General features: G+C 34.5%; 1 protein-coding gene across 3 annotated transcripts in view; it reads right to left on the reverse strand.

Moving 5' to 3' along the window:
• Positions 1 to 22,774, reverse strand: part of rims2a (regulating synaptic membrane exocytosis 2a) — a gene marked incomplete at its 5' end in the record, with an annotated part of 169,336 nt that overhangs the window by 30,911 nt on the left and 115,651 nt on the right. For 2 of the 3 annotated variants that reach the window (XM_079430543.1, XM_079430541.1), the window contains 2 exons: positions 13,973 to 14,132; positions 15,718 to 15,831. In XM_079430543.1, the coding sequence (XP_079286669.1) occupies positions 13,973 to 14,132; positions 15,718 to 15,831 (274 nt within the window). Of the gene's footprint in view, positions 1 to 13,972; positions 14,140 to 15,717; positions 15,832 to 19,583; positions 19,614 to 22,774 lie in introns of all 3 variants that reach the window. The other variant, XM_079430542.1, reaches the window with a different exon arrangement.

Genomic DNA, 22,774 nt, shown 5'->3' on the forward strand with positions numbered 1-22,774 from the left:
CTTGATGGTTTATATGGATAGACAAGGTCTACTCTGTAGTTTGAAAACCTGACCACAGATCAAAAACTGCAGTCTGAGAAAGAGAAGGTCTCTCCTAACAGTAACTTCTTAAAGGTGCACATCCATCCAGATATAAACGGTCAAGTCTTCTTAAATGAGTATACTTCATTATAATTGCCTAGGCATTGCTCCAAACCTGTTTCAGAACTTTCATTTTTATTAATTGTGTAGAGTGTTTCTAGAATTAAAAATATAACAACAAAAATCTATATACATATATATATATATAAATAATATATAATATATAAATATGTATAATGCAGAACATGCAAACATAAAATTATTATTAACAATGATAATAATATTTTGGGGTCTTCAACAGTGTTATTTTAGTGTCATTGACACACTATTATAGTATTCATTATTATTTTGAATTAAATTTTATTTTATTTTATTCATTGCAATTTTGTTATTATTTGTCATTTATATATTTAGTTAGTTTTAGAATATAGTTTCAGGCAATTAAGATTTTTATATTTTGTTTTATTTATGTTAATGTTTATTTCACTCATGTCTTTTTTGTCATCTTTATTATAATTTTTTTAATATGTCCATATAGTTTTATTTAAGTTTCAGATTTTAGTTTTAGGTTATTTAGTTTTAATTATTTTAGTAATTCAAAGTAAACTAAACAATGAGGAATGTGGTAACTGAAAAAAAGTTTTTTTTTCATATATATATTTTATTTGGTTTCAGTTAAAGTTTATTTTGTTTCAATAATTCAATAATTTTTTTAAAAATAGTTTTAGCTTTAGTTAATGTTGAAAATGTTAATAAGGTTAATAATGACCCTGGTCTTGCACAACTCAGAACATGCTAAAATATAAAATTATTATTATTATTCTTAGCATTAATTGTTTCATATTTTGAAAAGAATGACAATGACTGAAGACACAAAGTGCAGCGCTATACAGGATCAGATAGCAGCCAGTTAAACTGGACTGCAGGTGAAGAGTGAATAACACACAGATATGTTTTTCTCTTAAATTCTGCATACAAAATTGGCATGACTGTTTTGAAGACTTTAATCTTCAGATGAATAACTTTGTTGAGGTGTGTGTATTGTGTAAAGAGTGTGCAGTAGTGCTGCCACTGCGAGTGAGAGTCAGCCTGCAGAGATGTGTGTGTGTGAGAGAGAGAGAAGAGAAAGAAACAGTTTAAACAATACACAGTTCACTACAAACATGGAAAAATAAAATAAGCAGTTCTGCTTTTTGCATTTCGTCACAACTCTAGATCATAGATTTAACTTGGAATTTCATCTTTTTTATAAACACTTCTAAACTCAAAACCACAGAGACCAGAGGAACACACGGGTCACATGGTCTGTGGCAGTGTGAAGAGAAGTCACACACTATCTGTAACGGATCATTGAGCATTATGACAAACTGCACAGGTTGTTTACTGGAGGATTACTAATGCCTTGATGGCTTCAGGCACTTTAGTGTGTTTGAATCTGGTCTGCTATTGAAAACTCTCTCTGCGATTAATAAAGGAGGCCTTCTGAACAGGCAGTCAGTCCAGCGCAGTACCTGAGGTGAAGTATGGCCATTCATACTGTATATGTGAATAGATGTGCACCTTTGAGTTAACCTGCAGTCAGGGCCTTCGTCACAAATGGCAACACTGAATAACTCCTAAAAGGAAATATTGATCTTGTTCTTTTAAAATATTAGTATTCACTAATTCACTTAAAATTGGATTAAAAAATGTAATCGCTACCATAATTATATTACCTTACCTGCTCTGCAAAAACATAAATAAATAAGACGTGTGCTTTGATTTGAATCTCTTAACTAAATCTCCACCATAACTACCTTGAAATGTTGGCCTTACGTGCTCTGCTAAAAAAACACAAATAAATAAATACACAAACAAACAAGATATATGTGCTTTGATTTGAATCTCTGAACTAAATCTTGACCATAACTTCCTTGAAATGTTTGCCTTACGTGCTCTGAAAAAATAAATAAATAAATAAATATAGACTCGTGGGCTTTGATTTTCAATGTCTGAGTCTTGATTTGAATATCTTGGACTAAATCTTGAAATGTTGGCCTTACCTGCTTGGCAAAAAATAAATAAAAATAAATGCCTGTGTAAACAGTTTAGCAGCAAGGCAGCTCACTAGGATTTGGAACAGAGCCATAGTTTTTCAACTACAGCCTGATGACAATATCAGCTCATCTCATTTTACTTAGAAGGTCACCTGAGCATCACTGTCAGCGAGACCATGTGCCACTGAATTACACCAGGATCATATGATGGTCACAAAAGGACATCAGAGCTTCAGCCAAAGTGGACATTTCTCTACCAAAGGCCAAAGTCTCCATCCAAAGCTTCTCCTGATGGTCTATCAGGAGGTCTTGGCAGATAAGACCATCCCTCAGGCAAATGTACTTGGAGCGTTGCAGTGTCTCTCCAGGGATGTTTTTGCTCATCCACAGCTGAACAGACTGTTCCTTTTACATGCAGATTTTGCTAAGTGCATTTCCATCTAGGCCACGATGTTCCTTTATACCAAACAAAACCTGCGCGCTATTTTTTGCATGCAGGCAGTGGCTCAGGTCCATTTTCTTGATTTACAGCCATTCTACGCCTCAGATTTGGACCTCTGAAGTGCTAAAACCAGAATAAGCATAAAACATCCTCTCTCCTTGAAGGAATGCGCATAATTTTAGGATTTATTTTTTCAGGTTCATGGCATTGCATCGCCTTGCTATGATAGCTATGCACTGCATAACTTTAAGAAAATGCAACCATGCCATCAAATTCGCAACATACTTCAGTTCATATTTTAATGTGAGATGTAACTCGCACAATGTCTGAAGCGTGCGACCTGTGTGAACGCATAATAATAATGCAACAGATATGATGACAAAAAGACAGAAGAATGTGGTCACCATCACTGTTCTTGAATATATATCGAGGAGATGATGCAGAAAATCGGTTTCTATGGAAACGATGCCCTGGGTCCTTGGCATTTCAGTTAATTGTGTCTAAATGAATGTGCCCTATTAAGAACTCCAAATTCAGTTATGGCATGAAATTCAACCATCACCACTATTAATACATACTCTTTTCAAAATGAATACTCAAGAGCTCAGATGGCCTTAATAACATAAAATCCGCCCTTGAGCTGTGCACTAAAACAGTATTTTATCGACACACTATAGTTATTTTTGGAAACTGACATGGTGGAAACGTGATGGATGGAAGATGTTGAAAGGTTCATCTTCATCTTACAAACAGTGGGAAAAAACCTTGGTTTTACTTTACCAAACATAAAATAGAAAGTAAAAGTTGTGTTAACTATCACATACTGTATCCTCTCCTAAAAGATAGCCTAGAGAATATATCAAAATCTGAAATCTGAAAACTTTTGAAAAAGACGAAGATGTGTATATTTTTCTTATTTTAAATAGATGTTTCTCAGAGGACAAAGAAAATACAATTTACCCAAATCTTCAAAATGCTCTTAATATACATCATGTTTCCTTTCTTTCGGGGAAAACATATTTTATGTCAAATATCACATTCAGTTTGTATGATCCATCTTATTTTGGTGAAATAATTAACATTTTGCAGATGTATTTTGCAGATTTCTGCAAGATGTATGTAAACGTTTGAGCACAACTGTGTGTTTATATATAAAATATCTACATAATATTTCAGTTAAGATGCTGCCTTAGAAGCTCACTAGGTTTTCAGAACAGCACTATAATGTTCTCCGCTCTACTCAACAGAGAACTGACCTTTAAATGAAATGTGACGCAGTGCTAAACCGCTGTAGGCGATGCTAATGAAATTTAGTCCCGTCATCAACTTCCAGTCCTGATAAAAAATGTCAAATTCTGAAAGTGTGGTAGAGACTACAGCATTTATCTTTTCTCATGCTTGGCTTTCTTAGATGGAAAGTGTCTAGCATCCTGCAAATTAAGATCTAGCTTTCAAAGCTTATTCAGACACTTTCTACTTGACATTTCGGAAAATAAGATGCTAATGATTTGATACCGAGCAGAAAGTCAGCATCATCTGATTACATTATCAGCAGCTTCAGTTTCACATTAATGATGGTGTTGAATGTGAAATAGCAATGGGATTTTAATATTATCATTAACATACATTAATTATAGAAGAGTTGTCAGTTTAATGAAGCAATTAAGTATATAAAAAACATATTAAAAATCAAACATAATTATGTCAGACATAAATCCTACAATTTTTCTACAATCAAAGCAATTACAGCCAACTCACCTCATCAACTCAAAACGAAGCAACGGAAAAACCGGCTTTTAAAATATCTAATTACTGCAAACTGTAGGCTTATGTTAAAATATATGGAAAGAAAACAAAAATAGGCAGAACTGAACAAACTTTGGCTTTGAATATTCAAGATAGAATATTCAAAGCCAATGTCTATATTCAATTCTGCCACACTGGTAATATTATTGAACTATATTAGCTAACATGAACTAAGATTAATAAATTGTCCATGTTCATTTCAACATTTAACACATTATTAAAATCAAAAGTTGCAGTTTAACATCATTGAAATTAACAGTTGTATTTTTATTAACAAATGTTAACAAATATTAATAAATACTGTAAAAAATGCATTGCTTGTTAAATAAATTTCACTGATACAAGTTATTGTAAAGTGTTACCAATATCTTAAATTATCTTCATCATAAAATGTGATATTTGCGATTAATATCAATTAAGTTTTTCACTTTTAATAATAATTAATTTTATTAATGGATTAAGGTATTAAGTTAAGGAGGATTACATTTGATTTTACAATAGTGTTTTTTTCTGGAGTTAATGGGTTAAGAACATTTTAAGATTTTTACTATTTTCATTTTACATTTTTTAAATTTTAAATAAAATTAACATTCTCTGAATACAAGACATCTCAGACAATTTTGCTTATCAAGAGCATGTAGCTCATTTAAAGTATGCTTATACTGTACATTTTTACTGTAAAACAAGACTAAGTTACAGATTTAGAAAATGATTTGCAATAAAGGACTACTGAATTTGAAACTGAAATCTCTGATTTGAAATCATCTGACTAAAGGCTAATAATGCCACAAAAACCACTGGAAACGACTTAAGAGTTTAAACAACTCATGACCTGTGTGCTGTAAACTCATGCTTCAGCGACCGTTCACAAACCTCACTGACTCTTTGTGCCTTGTAAGGCAATGCTAAGTAACCGCTTTATGGATTTGTTTTCCTTCTTTTTTCCACCTTCTAGTTTCATGTATATTAGTCATGAGATTGCATAACTAACCCACAGAAAAGTGCCACCAGAACACATGACTTTTATATATTACACAAGTCACCTAATGAGGCAGACAATGCCTGTGGCTTCCATCATCATCAATGTAATTGCTGCTGACATCACTTCCTGTTTTCTCAAAGCACGTATTGGCTTATTCATCACTCCGCAGTAAACATGGACAGACAGAAAGATCACCTGAAGAACGCATGACATTAAAGGCAAACACTTTTTGCCTCTTCAGCTAAATCACTGTTCCTCATACACAATCTGTGTCCAGTCTGTGTTCATTTAATGCAATATGATCAACGATATGCTTCAAAGGTCTGTGTATGCTTCCAGTCACTTAACAAAGAAAATCGTGTTCCTATCTCCCTCATTACAAAACCGATCAGAGTCTAATGCATCACTCAGACGCCCAGATGACAAGTGCAGTGTCAACACCGAGAGATGATGAACATGAGCTCAGAAATACCACAAATACGGCCTGAGAAAACAGTTAAACACGAACACAAAGAGCTGGACTGATGGAGCCTGGTACATATATCAGTGAATCTTACAAGATGTGATATTTCACCCTGAAATAAATAAAGTAGATATTATAATTTGTATGACGTAAATGAAGCTGTGGCATTATTGGTATTATTTCATCAAAATAAAGCCTATTTTACTGATTACTGTAAACGCAAAAAAAGTCTAATTACTGTAATGTACAATATATATATATACCCACTCAACGGCCACTTTATTAGGTACACCTGTTCAATTGCTTGGTAAGACAAATTGCTAATCAGCCAATCATGGCAGTAACTCAATGCATTTAGGCATCTAGATGCATCTAGAAGAAAGGGGATTTAAGAGACTTTGAACGTGGAATGGTTGTTGGTGTCAGACGGGCTGGTCTGAGCATTTCAAAAACTGCTGATCTACTGGGATTTTCACGCACAACCATCTCTAGGTTTTACAGAGAATGGTCGAAAAAAGAGAAAATATCCAGAGAGCGGCAATTGTGTGGACAAAAATGCCTTGTTGATGTCAGAGGTCAGAGGAGGATGGGCAGACTTGTTAGAGATTATAGAAAGGCAACAGTAACTCAAATAACCACTAGTTACAACCAAGGAATGCAGAAAACCATCTCTGAACGCACAACACATCGAACCCTGAAGCAGATGGGCTACAGCAGCAGAAGACCACACCGGGTGCCGCTCCTGTCAGCTAAGAACAGGAAACGGAGGCTACAATTCGCACAGGCTCACCACAAATTGGACAATAGAAGATTGGAAAAAACGTTGCCTGGTCTGATGAGTCTCGATTTCTGCTGCGACATTCAGATGGTAGGGTCAGAATTTGGTGTAAAGAACATGAAAGCATGGATCCATCCTGCCTTGTCTCAACGGTTCAGGCTGGTGGTGTAATGGTGTGGAGGATATTCTCTTGGCACACTTTGGGCCCCTTAGTACCAATTGAGCATCGTTTAAATGCCACAGCCTACCTGAGTATTGTTGCTGACCATGTCCATCACTTTATGACTATAGTGAACCCATCTTCTGATGGCTACTTCCAGCAGGATAATGCACCATGTCACAAAGCTCAAATCATCTCAGACTGGTTTCTTGAACATGGCAATGAGTTCACTTTACTCAAATGGCCTCCACAGTCACCAGATCTCAATCCAATAGAGCACCTTTGGGATGCGGTGGAACGGGAGATTCGCATCATGGATGTGCAGCCGACAAATCTGCAGCAACTGCGTGATGCTAATCTCTGAGGAATGTTTCCAACACCTTGTTGAATCTATGCCACAAAGAATTAAGTCAGTTCTGAAGGCAAAAGGGGGTCCGACCCGGTACTAGCAAGGTGTACCTAATAAAGTGGCCGGTGAGTGTATATATATATGTATACACACACACACACACACACACACAGTATCTCACAGAAGTGAGTACACCCCTCACATTTTTGTAAATGTTTTATTATATCTTTTCATGTGACAACACTGAAGAAATGATACTTTGCTACAATGTAAAGTAGTGAGTGTACAGCTTGTATAACAGTGTAAATTTGCGGTCTCCTCAAAATAACTCAACACACAGCCATTAATGTCTAAACCGCTGGCCACAAAAGTGAGTACACCCCTAAGTGAAAATGTCCAAATTGGGCACTATTAGCCATTTTCTCTCCCCGGTGTCATGTGACTCGTTAGTGTTACAAGGTCTCAGGTGTGAATGGGGAGCAGGTGTGTTAAATTTGGTGTTATCGCTCTCAGTCTCTCATACTGGTCACTGGAAGTTCAACATGGCACCTCATGGCAAAGAACTCTCTGAGGATCTGAAAAAAATAATTTTTGCTCTACATAAAGATGACGTAGGCTATAAGAAGATTGCCAAGACCCTAAAACTGAGCTGCAGCACGGTGGCCAAGACCATACAGTGGTTTAACAGGACAGGTGACCAAAGAAGTATAGTGCACGTGCTCAGCGTCATATCCAGAGGTTGTGTTTGGGAAATAGACGTATGAGTGCTCCCAGCATTGCTGCAGAGGTTGAAGGGGTGGGGGATCAGCCTGTCAGCGCTCAGACCATCTGCCACACACTGCATCAAATTGGTCTGCACGTCTGTCATCCCAGAAGGAAGCCTCTTCTAAAGATGATGCACAAGAAAGCCCGCAAACAGTTTTCTGAAGACAAGCAGACTAAAGACATGGATTACTGGAACCATGTCCTGTGGTCTGATGAGTCCAAGATAAACTTATTTGGTTCAGATGGTGTCAAGCGTGTGTGGCGGCAACCAGGTGAGGAGTATAAAGACAAGTGTGTCTTGCCTACAGTCAAGTATGGTAGCGGGAGTGTCATGGTCTGGGGCTGCATGAGTGCTGCTGGCACTGAGGAGCTACAGTTCATTGAGGGAACCATGAATGCCAACATGTACTGTGATACACTGAAGCAGATACTGGGCCGCAGGGCAGTATTCCAACATGATAAGGACCCCAAACACACCTCCAAGACGACCACTGCCTTGCTAAAGAAGCTGAGGGTAAAGGTGATGGACTGGCCAAGCATGTCTCCAGACCTAAACCCTATTGAGCATCTGTGGGGTATCCTCAAACGGAAGGTGGAGGAGAGCAAGGTCTCTAACATCCACCAGCTCCGTGATGTCGTCATGGAGGAGTGGAAGAGGACTCCAGTGGCAGCCTGTGAAGCTCTGGTGAACTCCATGCCCAAGAGGGTTAAGGCAGTGCTGGAAAATAATGGTGGCCACACAAAATACTGATGCTTTGGGCCCAATTTGGACATTTTCACTTAGGGGTGTACTCACTTTTGTGGCCAGCGGTTTAGACATTAATGGCTGTGTGTTGAGTTATTTTGAGGGGACAGCAAATTTACACTGTTATACAAGCTGTACACTCACTACTTTACATTGTAGCAAAGTGTCATTTCTTCAGTGTGGTCACATGAAAAGATATAATAAAATATTTACAAAAATGTGAGGGGTGTACTCACTCCTGTGAGATACTATATATATATATATATATATATATATATATATATATATATATATAATTTTATTTTTTTTAATATATATATATATTTATTGTATTCCCTTTCATTTGTTTATATTTAAGTTAATATTTAAGTTAAAAAGAATTTCCATTACAGAACCAAAAATAAAAACTTACTTGAAATCAATGAACATGAACTGAGACAGCATTAAATATATAACACTTTTGTATTTTAGCAAAGGCAACATTTCTCATTTGAATTTAGTTTACTTTTTAATTTAGTTTACCTTGATGTACCAAAATAACAAAAAATGAAATTAAAATGAATTAATTGTATATCGAACAAACAAAAACCCCTAAAAATGACAAAAACACAGCAAAACTACTACAACTTTGACTAAAATTAAAATGTATACAAAAACTACTAAACTTTATAATATACTACTACCAAACTTTATAATGCTAAAAACTACAACACAACAACGTTACTACAACTATAACTAAAATAAAAATGGAAAATACAAAAATAAAAACTACAAATTATAAGTTTCTCCATATTACTAAAATAGCACTGCAAAAAAACAATTAAACAGCATTTTACAGCATATCCATTATAGCATTTTTACTGTAATATAATAACACTAAAAATCATGGTGTGTCAACTATTTTTTTTTTTTTTTTTCATTTTAATGAGAATGTCTATAAAATAAAAATCACATCAAATACAAAATGCAACTGAATAACTTATAGAATCAAGAACTGCTTAATTGTCATGAAAATAAGGTCAAAATGCATAAAAAGGTCAACTGAGTGTGAAGCTGTATCTTGAATGGAGGCCTTTATAGGGGTAAAAGGGCTATTAGAAGGTCTGGAGACATTGAAATAAAACATTTCATGATGTGTTCTTAATAAACCTCAAATAAAGCCATCACAAGTGTTGAATTTTAGTCACAGCACAATCAAACAGCATTAAAATGCCATACAGACATTAAATACACATAAGCAGCACTAGCACAGGACTGATTCATTCATCATGAGCAGATTACCATGGCTTGCCACCTACTGTATCTATACACTCATTTCACTGGACTGGAGTTGGCAGCTTTAGTTCAGGTTATATCTGGAATACATTATTATTTAGGTCGTCCTACAATAAAGAAGGTATCCTTGACTTAATTACCCAATTCCCAACTTTACAACTGTCCAATTCCCTATTCCCAACTCTGAATAATAGCACTGAACTATTTTATGTTTGGTTCTCATCCGAAATATGCCCTAAAGTAATTTTTTAATACAAATATAGATAAATGCATCTTCTTTATAATAATAACAACAACAATAATAATCTTGTTGTTGTTGTTTTTAATGACTAAACAGGCAACAAATTATTATTTTAAAGTCTATATATATATATATATATATATATAAATTTCCAAGTTTTACCCTTTGAAAATACATTACAGTTTCAGTTTCGCTTTACATAAATTCATTAAGGCTAGCCATTTATAATAAATGTTATTTATAATGAATTTATTTTATACTTCCTGTTCTTTTCTGAATACTGTTATATTCAAATGATTTGTAGTGGATTGATGAGAACAACAACCTTAAGAAAAACATTTCTTTATTTGAAATAAAATAAATGTAAACCAAATAAATGAATGAATAAATAAATAAAAATGAGCTACAATTAGCCAACGCCACATTTCTCATTTTTATTTTGTTTAAATTGATGAACTAAAATAACCAAACTAAAAAAATTCTATTTTTTTTTTAATTATACTGACATTAAAAAAACCTAATAAAAATGTCAAAACAGTTACTAAAAGTTACTAAATATTTATAATTAAAATATATAAAAGTATATAAATATATAATATAGAAAAATAAAACTAACTCAAATATAAGTGAAAACTATAATAGTACTACAATGACACTAAAATAGCACTGGATGTAATGTTTGTAAATATTTTGTTTTATTTACCAGTATTTAACATTACTTCTGAAATAAATAAATAAAACACAAATTGACAAATGTGTTATATTATGTATATGTTATGTATTTTTTATTTTATTTTATTTATTTCAAAATTACTACCACTTTAAGGGTAAAACTTGGAAAGTGTAAAAACCATTTGCAGTGCACCTTGTTCAGGCGTGAACAGAATATACTAGTAGTATGTTTGTATCAATGGAATGTCTTGTAGTTATGGTATAAGATACAGCTGGTTGCCATGGCTATAGTTTACCTGAGGTCCGTCTCTGAGACCGTCCTCTGGGCCACGCCCTCTTCAGACTCCTCCTCCAGCTCCGCCTCCTCTCTGTCTACACTATCTTTCTGTCTCCTCAGCTTTCCAGCCCTCCCCCCTCCTCTCTTCCTCTCTCTGTCCTCCTCTAACCCTCCTTCCTCCTCTTCCTCCTGTACCGCCTCCCCAACTGACTCCTCCCCATCTCTGGAGAGGCTCCGCCCCTGCACTGCATTGCTGTGGGCGTGGCTGGCAGAAGCAGAAGTGCAAGCAGCATGGAGAACAAACATGTAGCACAGTGAAAACAGGTGTCAACACTAAAGTAAGAATGAATGAATGACAACACAACAAAATAACAATGCAAACAGTAAAAACAACAGAAGCCAGACAGTATGCACATAAAACAGAACAAAAATGTGTTTCAAAGCTTGCAGAACTGAAATATTCACCTCTAGTTTGCTGGTGATTATTTGCTAGTATTTCAGTAAAAGTTTTCGCTAACATGGAGCAAATTATGAAAATGTTGGACGACAGACAAATGCTATGCAAACCAAGGCTTCGATTATTTTGTCAAAAATACAGTAAAACAGTGATATTGTGAAATATTATTACAATTTAAAATAACAGTTTTCTCTTTGAATATATTTTAAGATTTATTCCTGTGATCAAAGCATTACTCCAGTCTTCAGTGTCTCTTGATCCTTCAGAAATCATTCTAATATGCTGATTTGCTGCTCATTTCTTATTATGATCAATGTTTAAAACAAAGGCTGCTCACCTAAACCGAACCCAATCTTGAACGCCCTCAGACCCAAATAATGATGAAGCCTACAAAGCTGCTGTTTCTCTCAGGCCATGTACACACTGCTACTAAATATGATCCTCACTCCTTTTCTGAGTGCTTAATCCTGTTCTGCACACAGCAGGTATTTATAGGAGTGATAACCTCATTTTATATCCAAATGTACGCCTGGATGATTCAGATATGAGTTACGTCTTGACCCATATGCAATTTTGGATACCAATTTAGCAGACGCTTATATCCAAAGTGACTTACAAATGAGGAAAATAACAAGCAATTCATTACAGAGCCAACAATATTTGCATGCAGCATTCAATATGCGTGTAGCCTGACTATTATTCTGGACAAGAAGTGCCCACTAAAACTGAAAGAGGCTGTTTGATTGATAGTGTCCTGCCATAGTCTGGTTTGGGTTATAATTTCTAAGCATTTGTTATCTAGTAATAAATTCTGATTATTTCATAAACATAATTTTATGAACCTTTAAACTTTGCATTCTCAGTTCAAATTCAGGAATTAAAGGGATAGTTCACCCAAAAAAGAAAATTCTGTCATTAATTACTCACCCTCATGTCATTCCAAATCTTTAAGACCTTCGTTCATTTTCGGAACACAAATTAAGTTATTTTGATGAAATCCCAGAGCTTTCTGACCCTCCATAGACACAATGACACATTCAAGGCCCAAAAAGGTAGTAAGGACATGGCTAAAATAGTCTGTGACATCAGTGGTTCAACTGCAATTTTATGAAGCCATGAGAATACTTTTTGTGCACAAAGAAAACAAAAATAACGACTTTATTCAACAATTTCTTCTCTTTGTCAGCCTTTAACACGCATTCACAAGAGTACTACGACGCATGTGTGTGGTTCTGCTGACACAGGAGCCGGCGTTCTGGCATAGAACCTGGATGCACTGCACCTTGCTTACAAACAGAGGAATGCACATGCATGTGTCGTGGTACTGATGTTTATGCACATTGAAATCGGAAGAGAAGAAATCGTCAAATTTTAGAATTTTTCTTTGCGCACAAAATGTATTCTCGTAGCTTCATAACATTACGGTTGAACCACTGATGTCACATGGACTATTTTAACAATGTCCTTACTACCTTTCAGGGCCTTGAACGTGGTTGTTGCGATGCTGTCTATACGGTCTTAGAAAGCTCTTGGATTTCATCAAAAATATCTTAATTTGTGTTGCGAAGATGAACGGAGGTCTTACGGGTTTGGATAGACATAAGGGTGAGTAATTAATGACAGAATTTTCATTTGTGGGTGAACTAACTCTTTAAATTGGGATAAGGCATTTCCAAATTTAAGTGGTGCATCATCTAGTGTTAAGAAATTTCCAGAAAGCAAGTCAATCAGATTAGAACTGCAGAGTTTTTGATAGTGTTTGCTAGTTACGCGTATGAGGGCATGCCGTCTGAGGCTGAGACTAAACATACATAAAACTCGATGCCTCGGTTTACCTCCAACTGCCAAATGATTACGATGTTTCCAGCAGTGTTGTTATTATATAACTAAAACTAAATCTAAATCTAATAAAATATGATTTTAAATATTCAACTAAAGTGGAAACTTTCTAATTAATTTTCAAACTAACTAAATAGAAATGGTACCTAAATAAAGTAGTAAGAGCTAAAATTACTACAACTAGAACTGAAATAAAAATAAATTAAAGCTAAATAGAAATATACTTTAAAAAAGGAGAAAAATCACATAAAACAAAACTAAAATTAAAACAAAAAACAAAAATTAATCTAATTCAGAATATTAAAAAAATACTATAATATGTAATAAATAGTACTAAAATAATACTGGTTTCCAGACTCTGACAGTAGTTTGGTCCAGCACACCAGACAAGCTACACTATTAACATCCCTGTTTCTTGTTTGCAGTCAGGAGACGCTAAAACATGAGGAATTCACTCCTGCAAATAACTGCGGTTGTCACTCCCAAAACATAGCAGTATGTACGTGGCCTCAGCGAACACCGTTTTGGAGCCCTGGCTGTGGACTGTTCCCAGACTGAATTGTGACACACAGGTTTGACAGTGATCCTAACTTGAGAATCTCACCTGATCTTGCGGCTGCCCCGCGGCCGTTCTGACTGGACAGAGATGTAGCTCATGCTGCTGAATCGAGACGCACTGCTGGTTCTCGACACAGCGGACACGTCGCTGACATCACTGTCCGAAGACTTGGCCGAGAGGTTTTCTCCCCGCTGAGGGTCCCTGCCTGAACGCTGCAGAACAAACACAACACATGCCGTTACAGAGAACAAATAGAAAATACAAAGGTGTTAGAGGCCAAGTGGCACTTTCATTTTCCCTTATCCGACCAATGGCAAATAGGGAGAATGACATTTCACACAAAGACAGAGCTTAAGTTAAAATACAATTAATTAAAATAATGAATAATAATTATAATAAATAAACAATAATGATAATGAAATTAATAATAATAATAGTAATAATAATACATTTGAAATAAATAAATTAAATTCAAATAATGTAAAATATAAATAAACTAATATTATTTAAAAATAAATAAAAATAATAAACATGAAATAAAACAAATTAATATAAACAAATACATAAATTATTATTATTATTAGTAGTAGTAGTAGTAATAAATTCATGAGCATTCCTTAAGCTCAAACAGTACAGCATGGGTTTGATTCCCAGGGAACGCACAAACTGACAAAACCTTTACCTTGAAGGTAAATTAAGTTGCATTGGATAAAATCATCAAAACTAATAGCATAATTTCATAAATAAATGTAATAATAAATTTATAATTTATTAAATAATTATAAATAAATTTATACATTTTTTATTGTTTTGTTTTTTGAGAAAAACTACCCTAAAAAGGATGACAAGCATCATTAAAACGAAAAGCCACTGCATTTATACTAAGGCTTTCCTGGTAATTCTGTCTTGGACAGACATGGAGAGCTATTGTAGCATCTTATGTAACACATTTATGTATAAGGAGCTCATGGCTCGCTATGATGATTATAAACATTACGTCCTAAATGGCACCTCTTATCAGACAGAGCAAACAAACTGAGTCTTTATCTGCTTTTAATAGGATTCTGTAGAACTCATGGGCCTGTACAATGCTTTTCATACCACACGCTTAAAAAGATACAAAGGGAAGACAATATACAGTAGCCATATATGAAGCTGAATCTCAGCACAATGTCCAGTGTACACAAATACTAATGTAAATACTGAGCAGAGACCACAAACCTGGAACACTATATAGAGCTTTAAAAATTTCACAATTGCTGGAAGTGGGTCACCAAATAAACATCATGTTTAATCTATGATCACTTAAGTTCAAATAAGCAATGTGAATGGCTGAAAAGTAGTACAAAAAATAGCTAACTAAACTAAACTAAGGGGGTGAAAGAAGAACTTGGTCAATAAAAATAAATAAAAAATCTCACGCACAGTCTTGCATGCATAAAATCAATAAATGAAAACAAAAATGACCCTATCTTTATCTTTATTATTTAAATGTTCTCCATTTAATTTTTATATTTAAATAATGAATTATAATAAAATTATGATTAATTATTAAATTATTCAAGTAACCAGGAGTACTATTTAACTGTGATGATCTCATGTAGCGTGATTGCAACTGATAAATTTATTCAAAATACAAATATTATTACTAGAAAACATGAACACAAACTAATTTGTGAAATGAGTGATGAGTAGAAGCATATACCTGTACTAACTATAGTATAACTATATTTAATCATTTAAAAAGTTTTGAAATGTTTTTCATGTTAAGTATTGGAGCGGTAGACCACAGTTACTTGCCTTTTGATAGTCCTGTTCCAGCCTTGAATCTGAGCCGGTTCCCTGTTTATACTTGTTCATCTTCAGCTTCATCTGCCGCGTTCGTTCCTCCACATCCATAGCATCTATGGAGCACAGCAGATGTCAATGAGTTTGCGTGTTTGGAAGTTTGTTGAAAAAATGCCTTGTGATGTTGGTGAGGCTAGATGGGATCTAATCTGTTGACGTGTTCACCAATGAAGCGTTTGAATAATGTGGAATGATTTAATACAGAAATCTTTCCCATAATGTACAACACTGAACTAACAAGGCTAGCTAACATTTCTCATGAGGAGTTTCATACAATGCAGCATGATGTTTCTGAAATGTGAGCATATGAGACAACTGTCTGTTATACCAAACTATCCATGAAAAAAATTTTATGCATTTATCAAAATGCCTGTCACCATTATTAAAGAAGTGCTTGTAAATTAAATTTCTTCACACATTGGCATACTTTAAATCATGCAGCACAGAGGAGAAAAAGTATATGTATAAATAAAATAATTGCAGCAAGTTACAGAAGGGATAGTAATGTTTAATAATCAAGAAACTAACTGATCTTTTTTAGTTATTTTTATGAGTTGAAATCTGATTGTGTAATAAACTCACACAAACGCGACACACTTTACATCATCTGAATAGTAAAGAATGATTTACTATTAGAAAATCAGAGCAATAAAGTAAGTGCATGTTCAAAGTTGAATTAAATCAAATGCTGTAGTTTCGTATAATTTAGTACTAAACACATTTAGTGTTTTAAATGTTTTTAACATGTTGTGTGGTCGCTAGGGTGACTTTAGCATGGCTTGTTTTTTGGTGTGTTTTTACATTTACATTTATTCATTTAGCAAACTCTTTTATCCAAAGCAACTTACAGTTTGGGGAATACATCTATAGATTCATCTTAAAGAGGCAAACAGACACAGGAAGTGCTTGTAATACCAAGTTTTTCTGCACGTTAATTTCAAGGGTGACCTGAGTCTCTGTGATATTAAAACTGATACTGAGAGTAATTTTGTTGAAAAGCACAATCTGATATTTATTCATAGCAAAAAGTCACATAAACTTCTGAAACCTTTTTGACTGCAAGGCAACAAGCTACAACTAAGCAGCCCGTTTGCACATGAAAGAACTGAATTTGTGGCATTGAGCCGTGTGAAGCAAACTACATCTGTCTTTGTCAGTGCAGGTGCCGTAAATGTCAATAGCAATTTTCTCTGGCCAATAGCAATTGTGCTTTTAAGTAATTAACATGTTCAGCAAATTACCCAATGATTAGCGCTCTCAGAATCATTAGATTAATTGGATTAAATTGCAGCACTACAGTGAAGTTCATACATGCAGTGTGTTTTCTAAGTTTAATGCCACATTCACAGCTGAAAGTGCTTTCAGAATGCTTTGCATCATGGGAAGTCAATCCGCATACAAAAGTTTAGATATCTGCAATGCCAAAACCACACAACACACTTCATTCTCTAAACTAAGTTGTTCAAAGAGAGATGGTAGGAAGAAAAAAAGCACACTAATAAAAAGGATGAAAATGGATGCAAATAAAACTGAAATTGACCTTAGCACCTTCTAGAAATAGCCATGATGTGATATATCTGTACTTATGCTGTCACGAAGCCAGCTTCAAGCCATAACCAAGAACTGTACACAACAATCGGGTTCAGAAGGTACAAAATCCAATTCATTTTCTCCATAGAGAAATTCATTTGAAACAATAATAGTGTGAATCAATTTCATTTCCATAAAACAGCAATAAATAGCCAAATTACCCATCATTCTGAGGAGAGATCCACCAATCATAAAAAGGCACTGTTACTGTGGAAATGAAAATCTCTGCAAAAATCTAAGCATCGTCCACTGCCATAAAACATTGTAAATGACCAAAAAAAAAAAAGCCTCAAACAGCTGACAAATCACCATATTAGAATAATTTCTGAAGTATCATGTGACACTAAATACTGTAGTAAAGATGCTGAAAATTCAGCTTTGGATCACAAGAATGAATTACATTTTTAGAAAAAAAGTTATTTTAAATTTGAATAATTGTTCACTTTTTTACTATATTTTATCAACCAAATGAAGCTTTAGTCAGCATCAGATACCTCTTTTTTTTAAATATTTACAAATCTTACTGATCCCAAACTTTTGAATGGTAAAGAATATAGGAATATTTTGCAATAATTTGCAAATATATTGTTATTATAATGGTTTCCAATAAGTTAAAATGGCTTGTTTTTGTGTACCATGTTTGATTTATTTATGTCACTAACAATGTTTCGGTGTCTTTTCAGCACCTTTTTTCTGATGCATGGAGAACATGGGGAAAACAATTCCAAAATCAAGGCTGCTGAAAAAGCATTTTGTCATTCGAGGAATGCCACCATTTTGAATTATTATTATTTATTTTTTTTAAATATGAACACACACGATCATAATCGCACGTTTATGACTGAAGCTGATTAAAAAAAAAAAAAAAAATTTAAAAAAAAAAATCCATGAGCTTCACAACAAACAGCAACTCCTACAATTTGCAATAAAGAAACTAGGTGAAAAAACACACATAAAAAAGAGCAGAGAGAAGGAATGATGGATTCAACCAAGACAAGCAAACAGCAGAAAGAGATAGCACAGTCCCAGCATTTACTCCTCTATAGTTTTTACACTCATTACTACATTCAAAAATGACAACAGCTAGATTTGAACATATTTAACTGTGTGTACTGCAGTGCAAACTGATAATGGTTGAATCTCACAATGTCCAGCTCTATATACACAACATATTTAATAGTATATTCTAATTGATACCGTATTTCCACTATTACGATTATTAACTTACATTATTTTAATGCATATTATAATTCATGTTGAAAATATTATTTTAATATTATTATAATTTACATAATGAAATTTAAGCCTATTTTTTTACCATTAAGTTTTGTTTTTTGCACCGACACATTCCCCAAATCTCAATAACTTAATTCAATTGTTTTTCTTTTGAACTGTACAGGGAAATGTATGGAAGCTTGTTTCTGCTACTGAATTACAAAAAAATAAAAAAATAATTTGCTATTGCAAGGTTACATCTTGCAATTTTGACATTTTTCTCTGAATTGCATATTATAAATTAGCAACTGTAAGTTACAAAGTCAGAATCGTGAGTCTAAAAGTGAGCAAATATCAGAATGGAGAGCTTTTTTCCTCAGAATTGGACTTTATGACTCGCAAAAAGTAGTAGGAATTCCAGGATATAAAGTCAGAATTGTGAGGAATAATATTAAGTTAAAAAGGCAATTGATTTCCTACAATTCTGACTTGTATTCTCAGAACTGCGCAATGTAAATTCACAATTGTGAGAGAAAAAAAAGTTTATATCCTGCAATTCTGACTTTCTAACTTGCAATCGCATGTTTATATCTCACAATTCTCACATTAAAACTTACACTTACGAGTATATATACAGCTTACAGTTCTCACAAGTCAGAATTGTGAGCTAAAAAATTGCAATTATCTTTTTTCTTTTTGTTTTTTTTATTCCAATGGCAGAAACAAACTTCAATAAAAAAGACTGTGTGACTCTGTGAGATTAACCTTATATCCATTGTGTATGCGCACACTGCAGCTTGATCTGCTGGAACATCCATAATAGTTTCTGATGGTTTCGAACTGGTCCAAACTAATCATTAGCTAGTCTAAGATTCTCTAGATGATGAATCAATTTTCATCAGTTTTGGGTGAATTGTTCCTGAACGAGAGTGTGACAAACAGAGAGGAGCTGGGACACGGCGTGAAGGAAGACGAGAAAAGCAAAGCAGAAGAAAGGACAGACCTGAGTTTTTCCGACTGGGGGAGTCCGTGTCTTCTGGGAGGGGGGTTGAGGGGTGATGGGGTCACATCACAAAAACGGACAGACAGACAGAGGAGAGGGGTGTGAGAGGAAGTGTGCAGAAAGAAGGGACGAGAAATCAGGGGCAAAAACACACGGGAGGGAACACATCAACAACAACAACACAAACAACACCACCACCACCACACAAAAAATGAGGGATACACAACACACGACAAAAAGATAAAACCACAAACACAAGTTTCAAGTCCCGTGATACAAAGAGAAAACATCATTAAAGAAGAGGAAAAAGAAATCACAGTTCAGAGGGAAAACACAAAGAGCGGCCAGTCCTGCTTCAAAACAAACCCTGAAACACTAGAGGAATGTTAATAGAACATGCAGAAAGGAATGAATAAAAAGACCTGTGGACAGAAAGGAGGATAGAAGAGAGAGGAGGAGGACAGTCTCCACAAACCCTGAAGAGAAATAACCTTCAGTTGACAAGACCAGGTCCTGACACCAATCAGATGTGTTTTTATGAACATACGGATGCTAAACACAACACTCACAGATACACTACCATATCTAAGTAAAATAACAACAGCCATTTATTGCACAAAATTATTGTCATACTCCAGGTGATTTAAAGTCTCAGTAATTTTCTGGCAGTTAACTTATTTAAGTCTTATCCTGAGTGATTTCGTTTTGGGGTCAGTAAGACTTTTAAAAAAAAAATAATTAATACTTTTATTCAGCAAGGGCACATTACATTGATGAAAACTGACAGTACAGACTTTTATGACCATTTATATATGAATTCATTGATCATAAAAAAAAATTCTAGAGCAGCAAATCAGCATATTAGACGATTTCTGAAGGATCATGTGAAACTGAAGTCAAAAGAGCCTGACAGCAGTTTTATCATTGGTGGCCACGAGTTCTTCTACCATTACTGACCCTGCTTTAGACACTCTGATACAAATTAGATATATATATAAAAATCTGTCACTCTAATTTGACCCCCCAAAAAAAGAAAAGAAAAAAGTGGACATTCTGCAGGCATGTGCACTATATATCATTTGCAGCAATGCATAATGCATCACACCATGAATGATGCATAAATCTCTAAATGGCCACAAGTTTTATCAAATTAAACTTTAATACAGTCACTTCACATCAGAAACGGTCACATGTTGCTCATTTCGCCTTAAACAATGAACTGCACTACAAATTGCTGTCACATCCCATTTACTGCAAGCATGCTAAAGCTATCTAAAGCATGTCTAAATGCATCTACCTTAAAGAATATCACAAAAAAAACACTAAAGTAAAAAAAAAACAAACAAAGGTTCTTTATTGGCATTGATGGTTCCATGAAGAACCTTTAACATCCATGGAAACTTTCAAGTGCATAAAACGTTCCCATAGTGGAAAAAGGTTGTTAAATGTTCTTCACACTAAGAAAATAATGGTTCTTTTAAGAACTGCTCAATGAAAGGTTCTTTGAGGAATCAAAAATGGTTCTTCTATGGCATCACTGTGAAAACCCTCTTTTGGAACCTTTTTTTAAGAATGTGGTCCGAGCATCATCTCTGAATCACCCGCTGGAGAAAACTGTCCTGCTAATCCTTCAGTTTAGTCCTGATCACAGATATCCCAGCACCCTCATTTAGATCATTTGTTCAATGCCCGTGTAGGATCTTATATAATGGCACTGGCGTCTAAGGCCAGTGTTTTGCACTAATTGGACACCCTCCTCCTCTCCATATTCAAATTCTTTATCTGTGTCTTCACAGAGAACACAATCTGCTGATACGGCTCATTTTTTCTCAGTTCTTCATTGTTCTCTTGAGCTGTGCTTTGATTCGTCGCTGCATTAATCACGCCACGACCCTGCGTGCATGATCTTGTGTACTCAAGCACATTTCTTATGCATTAATCATCCTCAAGATGATGCCATTCCACGCAGACGGCTGCACTGACGGGACATTCATTAGCTGGACCTGATATGGACCCTATTAACCTCCCCAAACACACACACACACACAACCATCTTATCAGAAAGCTATTCTGGTCCTCAGCAAGAGAAATGCTGTTCTGCTTTGTCACTGATGCTTATATCACTGTCGTCTCATTTGCGTTTAGCTCAGTATACGTTCAACACAGTAATACATTAGTCTGAAGCTATATTCATCATACGCAGCTCTATAATTTCCATCATCTTTGTGCACAAAGTGGAGATGAACATCTCAATTTAAAAAGACACTGTTAAAATCATACACTTGTTTTGTTTAAATTTGAATTGTAATGTTTTGAGTGTGAATGGACAATGAAAACTCACACAAAGAGAGCATGTCTACTTATCTGTGACTAATTAAATGAGAATTGATAGCTAACAGTGTTTCAAAAATTAAACAATAATAATAAAAATTTGCTCAGAGCAAAAGGAACATAAAATGTACACTACATTTTTTTTTTTTTAATTTTTAGAAATAAACTATCATTTCAGATTAGATTTTTTGTAAGAATTTGATACTTATATTCAGCAAGCATGCATTAAAGTCAATCAAAAATGACAGTAAAGATTTTTGCAATGTTACAAAAAGTTTCAAATATAATTTAATAGAATAGGGCTTAATATTTTCAAATATCAAAAATAAATTTTAAAATGCATTAAAACAGAAAATTATAATATTTCACAATATTACAGTTTTTACTGTATTTTTGATCAAATAAATACAGACTTGGTGAGCTTTAATTTTGAATAATTTTTCATTTACAAACCAAAACTAAAAGATAAAACTATATAAATACTACCTATGCACATTTTAAAAATAAAGAAATGAAATAAAAATGACAAATGCATACAACAAAAATCACTGTGTTTTCTTTAAAGTACCATTTCCAATGAGTTTATCAAAAATACTTAATATTACAATAACAGATTGTTGTGGAAAAACCTAATAATTCAAACAAATACACATCAGTGTCAGTCCATGACCGTCTGTATGGAAAATCTTGTCAGTTTTGTGTGCAATGTGCATTAAATGGTCTATTGACCAGCCAATTGATTTTCACCTTCCTCGTTTACTCCACCTGACTGTATGCACTGCACTTATTCATCCAGAGATTTAGAGCTTAAAGCCAGAGCTCAAAATCACTCAGAGGAAGAGCGGAAAGAGCATACAGGG

This window comes from Barbus barbus (genome assembly GCF_936440315.1).
Source record: "Barbus barbus genome assembly, chromosome: 12".
NCBI lineage: Eukaryota > Metazoa > Chordata > Actinopteri > Cypriniformes > Cyprinidae > Barbus > Barbus barbus.